The sequence below is a fragment of the Astatotilapia calliptera genome, chromosome 7, assembly GCF_964374335.1.
Source record: "Astatotilapia calliptera chromosome 7, fAstCal68.1, whole genome shotgun sequence".
In the NCBI taxonomy this organism is placed as follows: Eukaryota; Metazoa; Chordata; class Actinopteri; order Cichliformes; family Cichlidae; genus Astatotilapia; species Astatotilapia calliptera.
In genome coordinates, this window is record NC_137428.1 from 7,117,082 (window position 1) to 7,129,286 (window position 12,205).

Consider the following 12,205-nt stretch of genomic DNA (forward strand, 5'->3'; position numbering starts at 1 on the left):
TCCTTCTGTGTTTCTCTCTTTCCCTGAGTCCCTCGCCCTCTCAATCCATGCCTTAGTCGTGTCTGCTTTCATCTCCCTTACTTGTTCCATGTTCCCCTCCTCGTGGTTCATCCATTGTCTCTCCAGTGTGTCATATGTTTTCCTGTCTGTCTTTCCTCTGTTCTTTTGTCAACTGTAAGTGTCCTTGTCTGGATCTCAGTCTGTGTGCCAGTTCCTGTTTTATTTTGATGGTCACTTGTATCATGTCCTTTGTGCTCAGTTTGCTTTCCCTGTTTTGTTATTTTTAATTTGTTCCTGCTGTGCTCCCATTTTCCTTGTCACCACTCTTTGTATATATTGTCTCAGTCATCCCTTGCCCCATTTGCAAGTCTCTGCTCAACTCAATAAATCAAAAACAATCAATAAAACATAATTGATTTGAATTGTTTAAGTCATTTGAAAAACTGCTCATATAAAAAATAGTGATTAGTGTAGCTTTAAAGAGGCTGCATTGAAAATTTGGCTATGGCACATCTGTAACATGGTGAGAAGCCCTCAGACATCATGAATTAATTACACAGAATGAGATTCAGCAAGATCAATGCATTCATCATCATTGAGTAGTTTTTGTTTTTTTTAAACAAATTGATTTGATCTTGGATTGGATCATCTGATCTTTCCAGCATTAAAGTGTGCAGTTCAAACCTTCCTGCTATGTTAAGTCTTGGGCAGATCTGCCTTAAGTAAAAAAAAAACAAGTAAAGATGAGAGGACAGAAAATAGAAGATGAAAAATAAAGTGGGCAGCTTGAGAATGGACAGAACGGAAATTAATTAGAAAAGTAAATTAAAGTTAAAAACTATTTAAATGATAATTCCAGTGTCTTTTTATTTTGTGTTCTGATTGTCAGTGATAACCAAAATTTAAAACAAGTATGCCTTAGCGCTTAATGCTTCTGACTTCCCTTCTGTGGGCTTAAGCTGACAACCCAGTGTTTTCTGCCACAACCTTTAAACTTTTAAAAGAATAACAGACAATAAATTATGCACAGTGTAAACTCTACAAATTCAATCCCTGCAGATCAGAAAACCAGTCCATATCAGCTGTTCCGTCAACTGATACCCTTCAGTGCACCTTGTTGACAGATATAATATCGGATACATGTTTGTTATCATTCATGCCTAGTTTATTCTCTGCCCAGAGCCATAATAACAAACCCTGACAAATAAAATTATCAATATCTTTATAATCTCCAAGCGGCAAATTGTTGGTGATTGATAGAGATATCTTGATGTATCCTCGATCATCCAGGTGAGGAAATCCAAAAAAGTTGATTCCATTCATCTGGACGTAGCATTTTCAGTGGGAGAAACGTTTCATCACTCATCCAAGTGACTTCTTCCGTCTCAGCTAACTGCAGGTTTCCCCGACCTTTTAAACAGTAAATTTGCACAATGACTGAAAGTTGCACAATGACTGAAAGTAGCACTGCTGGCGAATAATGGGCTGTGAGGTCAGTTTCTTCATTAATATGCAAATTGTCATGAACAATGATCAACAGCCAGTGATCAGTGATCAGAGATCATTGATCAATGACCATTGATCGGGCCTCTGGGCAGCAAAAATTCTCCAGAAGGCACAGAACCAGATCCTCAATGAATAGCTGAGACAAATACATTTTTACCATCGATGTGAAATCTAAAGAGAAGCGGATCTGATAGTGTCTTACAATGCTTCTAGAGAGTATTCTTCGAAAGGTGTTTAAATTAACTGAAAAGGCTCGTCTAGCACAGCATGAAAAGTCTAAGACCATGAAAAAAAACTGAGTTTGACTTATTTTTTGTGCGTCAGAAACCAAACAAAAACATGGAGAGTGCCCTCAGTAGCTAGAAGAAATGCCACTCCGAGGATGAGGACAAGTGGGTGTAAAATTTGTCTGACAGGCAATTCACCCAAACAGAGAAAAAGAAAAACATTATCATCCTTCCAGCAGACAAGGGTAGTTGTTTTGCTAAACCAGAAAGACTATCGTGAGACAATTTCACACAGCTCTGTGACAAAAATACTTAAAATGAAACCCAGGGGAAGCTACACCAAGTCTGTATGGTTTACCTAAGATACATAAACAGGGTGTACATTTAAGACCAATTGTCTGTATGATCAGCTCAGTCACCTATAATATCTCAAAGTTTCTGGCTTTGATCCTCAACCCATTGATAGGCAGCTCTGAACACCACATCCAGAACACCTTGGATTTTGTTGAGAAGGTGAGAGATGTCATTATGGAGGCAGATGAAAGTTCGTAAGAGATTGCAGGATGAACCCCAATCTCAGCAACACAACAAAACTTCCATACTTCCAAACTTCCATGTGTGTGTATATATACATATATACATATGTATATATATATAATTATATATATATATATATATTAAAAAAAAAACACCCAGCACGCCCCTGCGGGCGGTTTATCCTTCAAGCTCGGGTCCTCTACCAGAGGCCTGGGAGCTTGAGGGTCCTGCGCAGTATCTTAGCTGTTCCCAGGACTGCGCTCTTCTGGACAGAGATCTCCGATGTTATTCCCGGGATCTGCTGGAGCCACTCGCCTAGCTTGGGAGTCACCGCACCTAGTGCTCCGATTACCACGGGGACCACCGTTACCTTCACCCTCCACATCCTCTCGAGCTCTTCTCTGAGCCCTTGGTATTTCTCCAGCTTCTCGTGTTCCTTCTTCCTTCGAATGTTGGAACACTGAGCTACTAGTTGTTTCGCCGTCATTGTGGATGTTGGGTATCGAAGAATCCATAGGTCCCTCATCCTATTCATGTAGCCCCTTCCACCGGGGTTACTTGCGTAGTAGCATTCCAACAACGCCCTGTTTTCGTCCCTTGCCCACCGATGCCTTCTTGTTCCAGTAGCCCACTTTTCGTCAGGGTGCCCTGGTTCCTCAACACCTGACGCGGACCTTGTTGATCCGGGCGACGTCCGAGCCGGCATGCCTTCATATTTATCTGTCTCGCTCATGTCTGCGGTAGGCTTGCTTAGCATAGGGGGTCTAGCCTTAGGACCCTTACTGGATACAGACGCCCCAGGCAGGAATCGAACTTGCGATCCTCTGTTCCAAAGGCGTGTAGTTTAACCACTACGCTATCCAGCTGCTTATATATATATATATATATATATATATATATATATATAATTAGACTCTTGGGAATATACTTCCACCCCTCTTGTAAAGGGGGTATAATTTAGAATTTAAAATTAATATTAGCATTGTATTGTCTTGTTTATTTTTCTAACATGCTCACTATGACTAAGAGACCTCTGCACAAGAATTCCAATCTGCCTTGACTGCTGGTTTTATGGACAAATGGCAAATAAAGAACCTTGAACTCTCAGCACTGACCAAAGGTGTTTGCTCTTTAAACTGTTTTCATTCCCCATATTTCACATCCAAGAGTCAGTACTACAGGCAAAAACATAGGTATGCCATGCGTTTCCCAGTTTTACCCATTGTGGCCAACTTGTACATGGAAGAAGTGGAAAAGAAGGCTCTGTTATCCTTGCCGTGGAACACCACCAAGTCATTGGCTCAGGTATGTGGATGACACATGGGTAAGAATCAACTCTCCGGACATACCACAATTCACTGATCACATTAACTGAGTGGACCAACACATCAAGTTCACCAGGGAGGATATGAAAAACGACAACACATATGAATCACTATTTAAGGTTTAACTCTCATCATCCAGTGGAACACAAACTGGGTGTCATCAGGACACTACAGCAGAGAGCGAACACGATCCCCACAGATACAGCGGCCAGGGAAGCAGAAGAACATCATATTAAGAAGGCCCTGAGTAAATGTGGTTATTCAAACTGGGCATTAATCAAAGCTGAGAAGGTGCCTAAAGAAAGCTCCAGGCAATCCAGCAGAGAAGAAGGACAATTGCTACCTATGTGGTGAACTGTGTGGTAAGCTGTGTGGCAGGCTAAGTTAGGACCCAAACGCAGGACTCTCAGATGGAAAACTTAACTCAAAGCAGCAGCTTTATTTGCTAGGAAAAATTAACTAAAAAACAAAAAACATGAATACTAAAGAAAAAAAACAAACATAAACTAGAACTAAGACACTCCTGACTGGCCACTAATGACTGGACATACCACTAACGTGGAAAATGCGACAACAAATAGAGGTAGACTGAGGGATTAAATACACAGACAATGGGGAAGCAAAACTGAATACGTTTTACGCAGAACAAGGACCGTCAAAATAAAACTGGAAGCACGACAAATATGAAAAAGCAGACAAAGACACACAAGCTTAACTCCAAGAATGGGGTGTTGTGGAAGTTTTCCATTAAATAGAGCATGCAGACAAGTGGTGAGCGGTAGCTAACATTCTTTAATCACAAACAAAGAACAGAAAACCAAGCTTGGTGGAGAGCCTGCATGATCCTCCCACATCATGAAGACCCTGGAAAGGCTCATCCTGGACCAGCTGCGACCCATAGTAAGACCACATCTGGATCCCCTTCAGTTCGCTTATCAGCCTCGTCTCGGAACAGAGGACGCCATCATCTACCTGCTCAATCGTGTCTACACCCATCTGGACCAGCCGGCGAGCACTGTGAGGGTCATGTTTTTTGACTTTTCCAGTGCTTTCAACACCATCAGGCCGACCCTCCTGGGTGATAAGTTAGCAGCGATGCAGGTGGATGCTTCTCTGGTGTCCTGGATTGTTGATTACCTGACAGGAAGACCACAATATGTACGTCTCCCACAGTGTGTGTCTGACAAGGTGATCAGCAACACAGGGGCACCACAGGGGACTGTCCTCTCCCCCTTCCTCTTCACCCTCTACACCACAGACTTCAGCCACTGCACAGAGACCTGCCATCTTCAGAAGTTTTCTGATGACTCTGCGGTGGTTGGATGCATCAGCAGGGATGATGAGACAGAGTACCGGGCTGTGGTCGACTCCTTTGTCACGTGGTGTGAGCAGAATCATCTGCAGCTCAACGTGGCAAAGACCAAGGAACTGATCGTGGACTTCAGGAAGACCAGGAAACACTTGACCCCTGTTTCAATTCAGGGGGTCAGTGTTGACATTGTGGAGGACTATAAATACCTTGGAGTACACATTGACAATAAACTGGACTGGGCTAAAAACACCACAGCACTTTACAGGAAGGGCCAGAGTCGTCTCTATTTTTTGAGGCGACTGAGGTCCTTCAACATCTGCCAGAAAATGCTGAGGATTTTCTATGAGTCTGTGGTGGCCAGTGCGATCCTCTATGCTGTTGCATGCTGGGGGAGCAGGCTGAGGGTCGCAGATGCCAACAGACTTAATAAACTGATCCGTAAGGCCAGCAATGTTGTGGGGATGGAGCTGGACTCCCTCAAGGTGGTGTCGGAGAGGCGGATGCTGTCCAAGATAAAGACAATGTTGGATAACACCTCCCACCCACTCCATGACATGTTGGTCAGTCACAGGAGCTCGTTCAGTGAGAGACTGAGATTACCGAAAAGCACCACTGAACGACACAGGAAATCATTCCTGCCTGTGGCCATCTCCCTGTACAACGCATCCACTTAACACACTGTTTGCTGCTACAACTACACATGTTTCTTTTCCAAATATTTATTTATAAGTGACTTATGTATGTATATATGTATATATATGTATATATTGTACTATTCTTAGTTAGCGTATTGTCTGTCTTGTCTTAATGTTGGTTTAAAATGGAGCACTGTAACAAAAAATAATTTCCCCCAGGGATCAATAAAGTATTCTGATTCTGATTCTGATCATGGGGCAGACGGTCAGCAGAGTCTCACCCTGAGCCTAGCATGGCTCTCAGTTAAATATCTTCTTCAGGAACAAAAGGCAGTACACAGCTGTTTCACACCTTAAGGTTCACGCTCCCTTGCTACCTCCCAGAGTCCTCAAAGAGACAAAAGATTCTTCCTGTGGAGTTGTCTGCATCCCCCAACTTCCTTACCAGACCTCCACCATCTGTCTAACTGTATGAGTGTGAGACATGCTAAAATCCAGTGGCACCAAGGCATTATACAATAAAATAATGTCATTAATACATAAATAAAAGAAATTCCTATACAGGGGAGAGAAACAAACAGGGGGACATTCTAACTGGAGAGACGAGAGGGAACATGAAACACGGAGACACAGGGAAGACATCGAGACAGAACCCTAAAGACTATAAACTATAGATAAGCACAAAACCCATAAAGAGAACAAAAACCATGAATGACATTGAATATTAACAAAAACTCAAATACACATGAACTCTGGGTCACCAGACCCAGGACCATGACAGCCTAAGCGAAAACCCTTACTGATCCTGGACCTCTGGTATTCATGGCCATTGATCATTGTCATTGATTAATGATATTTGAGTACTGGTTGTTGATCAGTGGCCATAACAATTTGCATATTAATGAAGGAACTGACCTCACAGCCCATTGTTCACCGGAAGTACTAGTTCAAGTCATTGTGCAAATGTACTGTTTTAAAGGTTGGAGAAACCTGCAGTCAGCTGAGACTGAACCCACATAGCAAAATTGGTATGGCCCAGATCTGGCCCACACAGTGTGCTTACACATGGCCCACATACCAGAAAGAATGACGGCCCCTTGGTGGCCCAGATCTGGTTTGCCAAAGGTGGCCCACACATTGGCCAGCACAAGGCCAGTTGCAGACACACTGGTGGTCCTTTGCTGGCCCATGTGTGGATTACCTCTGGCAAACCTGGTCTGGGCCATCAAAGGGCCGTCATTCTTTCCGGTATGTGGGCCATGTATAAGTCGTGTGCAGCCACGGGCCAGTTGCAGACACAATGCTGGCCCAGAACAGTTTCAGCTCTGGCCCCAGATGTCAGCCTAATGTGTACCTTAATTAAACCATGTAATAATAACATGTGCATAGTAGTACAAAAGGAACATGACCAAACTCTGTTCAGCCAGTGAATGGACTGATTCTTACTGTATATAGCGTTTTTCAACTCTCCCAGATTACTCAAAGTGCTTCATACCAGCGGTCCCCAACCTTTTTTGTGCCACGGACCGGTTTATGCCCGACAATATTTTCACGGACCGGCCTTTAAGGTGTTGCGGATAAATACAACAAAATAAAACTCGTACCGGTACCGAAAAAAGGAAGATGTATTCATAACGCACGTGAAAAGACCCAGGAAAACAGAGTTAACGATCAAACTATAACAAAATAACACTGAAAACCAATAAAAACCATACATTTTACACCTGAACCTCAACTCGTGCGGCCCGGTACTGGTCCGAGGCCCGGGGGACCGCTGCTTTATACATCATGCCACATTCAACAAATCACACACTTTCTCTTAGCTGAGTGCTTCCTAACTACATTCATACACATTCTGCTCTACCGCCTGAGCTACAGCCACCCACTGGCAAAGGTGAGTAAACCCTCACTAGATTTGGATAAAGTGTACACTCACAAACCTGTCAAAATCTGCATTTGAAACGTTGGCTACCATAGCAGTATAGTATTGCAACATGGCATTTGGGTCTTCTAACTAAAATAGAAGACCCAAATGCAGAAGAGAATGGATGGATGGATGGATGGATGGATAAGTAGATTTTAAGATTCTTTTTCACTGCTTATACTCTTTTTTTAACACTTAAAGCAAAAATAGACCTTTAACGGTTATTGTCACCTATATAGTTGATAATAAAGCCTTCCCCCTTGCCGAAGACAAGCCCCGCCGGGTCAGAATGGAAGGTCACAGTCAGATCAGGGGTCGTTGAGGAAAGCTTGAAGGGGCTGCTGCCTCCAACATAGCGTCCCAGAATACGAGTTGTGACCTCATCTCCATCGGTGATCGTCAGCATGTCACTGTCACTGATGTTGAGTCTGCAGACAAGGAGGAAGGGAAAGAAATACTGCAGTACAGCTAATGATATCAGTTCAAGATGAGTTATAATGATTCAGAACACATTTGTATAAACAGCTGACTGTGTGGGAGACAAAATGACATCAAAGTCTAAATGCTGCATTCATTCACAGGAGTATGTAAGCATGACTGCAATGTTTTTGCCCAAGACACGTTTGATTGATCACACCACAGTGGCTTTGAAAAGATGTAGTTTGCAAGATTTTGAATACTGAAATATCTGAAAATATTATATGGCATACCAAAACAAGTGTAGCTGGAACAAAGCTGCCAGAGAGTTTAATTAAACTTGTCCATTCCCTTTTTATATAATTGAAAATTGTATAATAACTTAATTTAAATAAAACAATAGTAAAGCCTTACTTAAGGTGAGTTATTTACTTTAAAATTAATTTCACAATAGTGCTTTTGGACTGTTGGTGAGTTACAGATATTCCTTTTATTCGAGCAGGTATCAACTCATTGTTAATATCAATACTTATATACAAATTAAAAGGAGTAGTTTCTGGTTTTTGAGTGGATGTTTTTTTGTCAACAGTTACATGACCAAACTGAAACCGCTCACATTTCTGTGTGTTAGAACATGAAGTGAAAACTAAACATTGATTATCTTAAGCTGCATCCACCCTGGAAACAGTTCACTCACTGCACAGCACTTTGATGTTGATGGCTGCTCACTTGCATCCAGGCTTTAGTTGCCTAGGTGATTCACTAGTGTATTTACTACTAGGTCATATGTCAATCAACATTATTCTTCCCTCTCATAGAGGGAATCTTCGAAGTTGAGAAAAGTTAGCTTGGGTCTCTCCCACCTCATGTTGCCAGCAGTTATTTTGCCTGTAGTCGCTTGAAATCACTGAATGCTACTTTGTGCGGCCTGTGGTTAACACATCGCTGCAAATCACTTCCAATGTGCACACAGTTTCACCTTACACTGTAAAATCATGTACAATATATACTTTTTTACTTGTTTTTCCCAAGTTATTGTTAGCTGTAGGAAAAATCTTAATTTGGCCAAGCTTGTGCACACAAACAACGAATTTGTTTTGGTTCACTTTGCTGACTTCATGAAAAAAAAAGAAATGCTTTGTTGAATAGGCAGTATAAATAACAGTTTACTCTCTGTTTTAAGTGAAGTTAACTTAAAGCAATCAAGTAACAACAAAGAAAACATTTACATTAATTCACGAGTAGGAGGAAGCAGTACACTAAACTGTGATTGGTCTGCCAAAAAGAAGAGTTTCCACTTGGGTACAAGTATGCCCAGTAGCTCACTTCAAATCTAAACCACTGGCTTAACAGCATCAGAGAGCAGGATTATTACCATTTTGGAGGATCATGTTCTCTTTTGAAACAGTTAAAAAAAAAAACTTGTAATCAGTGTGTTTAAATTTGTTTCTCAGTGAAGCTGACAGTATTTAATGTTTGTTAAAGTTAACTTGCTGTTACTAAATTACTTAGTTAACAGTTGCTGCACAGTTAGACTGTTAACAGATTACTTTTCTGGGTAGATGTCATGGGGCTGGATTTGGCAGAAAAGACTAGCTGTTCTTACCACTGTCCATATTTGACCTATTTTTGCAGAAAATAGAAAGTCAGAAAGTTTAAAGCTTGCTTTCTGCTTCCCTGAAGTTGACAGAATTCGGTGTGGCAGAGGGTCTATACTACGAAGCAGGATTTTGGATTTAAAATGTTTTTTCTTTATTTTCATGACTAGTTACATTGTAGATTCTTACTGAAGGCATTGAAACTTTAATGAACATATGAAACTTTGTAGTGAACAAAAAACTGTGAAATAATTCCGCCTCCCTGGGAAGTCTATGCCAGGGTGCTGGAAAAAAGAGTTCGTCCGCTAGCCGAACCTCGGATACAGGAGGAACAATGCGGTTTTCGTCCTGGTCGCGGAACACTGGACCAGCTCTTTATCCTCTCCAGGATACTTGAGGGTGCATGGGAGTTTGCCCAACCAGTCTACATGTGTTTTGTGGACTTGGAGAAGGCATTCGACCGTGTCCCTCGGGGTGTCCTGTGGGAGGTGCTGCGGGAGTATGGGGTGTCTGGCCCATTTCTACAGGCCATTCGATCCCTATACAACCGTTGCAAGAGCTTGGTTCGCATTGCGGGAATAAGTCGGACTCGTTCCCGGTGGGTGATGGGCTCCGCCAGGGCTGCCCTTTGCCACCGATTCTGTTCATAAGGGCTTTCACTTCAGTGGCCTCAGAATCTCATCTCTGATTTTTGCAGATGATGTGGTTCTGTTGGCTTCATCGGGTGAGGGCCTCCAGCTCGCACTGGAACAGTTCGCAGCCGAGTGTGAAGCAGCGGGAATGAGGATCAGCACCTCCAAATCTGAGGCCATGGTTCTCAGCCGGAAAAGGGTGGAGTGCCCACTCCGGGTCGGGGATGAGTTCCTGCCCCAAGTGGAGGAGTTCAAGTACCTCGGGGTTTTGTTAGTGAGTGATGGGAGAAGGGAGCCGGAGATCGACAGACAGTTTGGTGCTGCGGCCGCAGTGATGCGGACGCTGCACTGGTCCGTCGTGGTGAAGAGGGAGCTGAGTGTAAAAGCGAAGCTCTCAATTTACCGGTCGATCTACGTCCCTACCCTCACCTATGGCCACGAGCTGTGGGTAGTGACCGAAAGAACGAGATCGCGGATACAAGCGGCAGAAATGAGCTTCCTCCGAAGGGTGGCTGGCCTCTCCCTTAGAGATAGGCTAAGGGCTCAGAGTAGAGCCGCTGCTCCTCCACATCGAAAGGAGCCAGCTGAGGTGGTTCGGGCATCTGACAAGGATGCCTCCTGGGCGCCTCCTGGGGTTGGTGTTCCAGGCATGTCCCACCGGGAGGAGGCCCCGGGGCAGACCCAGGACACGCTGGAGAGATTATATCTCTCGGCTGGCCTGGGAATGCCTTGGTGTTCCCCCGGATAAGCTGGAGGAGGTGGCTGGGGAGAGGGAGGCCTGGGCTTCTCTGCTTAGGCTGCTGCCCCCGCGACCAGGGGGGATGAAGATGGATGGATAATTCAAAACCTGTTTTATATTTTAGATTCTTCAAAATAGCCACCCTTTGCTTTGATTGCTGCTTTGTACACTCTTGGCATTCTCTCGATGGCCCGCATGAGGTATTCACCTGAAATCATTTTTCAAAAGTCAACAGTCTTGAAATAGTGCTGAGCACTTACTGGCCCCTTTGCCTTCACTCTGTGGTCCATCTCGTCCTAAACCATCTCGATTGGGTTTAGGTCAGGTGACTGTGGAGGCCAGGCCATCTGACGCAATCACTGTCCTTCTTGGTCAGTTAGCCCTTACACTGCCTGGAGGTGTATTTTGGGTCACTGTCTTGTTAAAATTAAATGACATTCCAACTAAATGCAAACCAGATGGGATGGCATGTTGCTGCAGGATGCTGTGGTAGACATCCTGTTTCAGTGTGCCTTCAATTTTGAATAAATCCTTCTCCATGCTTCACAGTGGGAACCATGCACATAGAGACAATCCATTCACCTTTTCTGCACTGCACAAAGACATCACGGGTGGAACCAAAGATCTCAAATCTGGACTCATTAGACTCTTCTAATGTCCATTCTTTGTGTTTCTATGAGCACATATATCTCTTCTGCTTTTTGCTTTTCCTTAGTAGTAGTTTCTTAGCAGCTGTTTGACCAAAAAGGCTGTTTTACACAGTCTCCTCTGAACAGTTGATGTAGAGATCTGTCTGCTGCTGGAACTCCCTGTTGCATTTATCTGGGCTCTAATCTGAGGTGCTGTTAACTTGCCTTTTCTGGGGTGATGACGCAGATAAATTTATGCTCAGCAGCAGAGGTGACCTCTCTTCACCATACCGTACCTGGCTTCCCACTGTGACAATTTCCTACTGATGTATACAGCTGGACAGTTGACACCCCTTTACCTGCTGGGACAAAATGGCCCCCGGCCCTCTGTTCAAAGTGTCCGTCTGCAGAATAAAAGGTAGGGAGAAGTTAGGAGTGTAGAGCAGGGGTTCCCCACAGACAGCTTTCTTTACCTGCACCCTTTCAGGTGAGATCAGTCAAGGGTTGGTCAGGCCCGCCAAGCCTGGCATGAACTGGAGGTAGTAACCAGCCAGCCCCAAGGATCCCCTCACCCCTTTTATGGTCTTGGGACAGAAATCGACAGCTGCTGTTTCATCCATCTGTGGATGCACCTGCCTTCATCCAAAGAAAACCTCAAATACTGTACCTCCCTTTGTCCAACCACACACTTCTTCGTGTTGGCCATGAGCCCTGCCCTGGAATG

At 43.8% G+C, this 12,205-nt stretch overlaps 1 protein-coding gene across 3 annotated transcripts in view; it reads right to left on the minus strand.

The window, feature by feature from the left end:
• sez6l (seizure related 6 homolog (mouse)-like) overlaps positions 1–12,205 on the minus strand; it is a 109,050-nt gene that overhangs the window by 15,041 nt on the left and 81,804 nt on the right. For all 3 annotated transcript variants that reach the window (XM_026172826.2, XM_026172827.2, XM_026172825.2), the window contains exon 10: positions 7,698–7,894. In XM_026172826.2, coding sequence (XP_026028611.1) covers positions 7,698–7,894 — 197 coding nt within the window. The remainder of the gene's footprint in view (positions 1–7,697; positions 7,895–12,205) is intronic.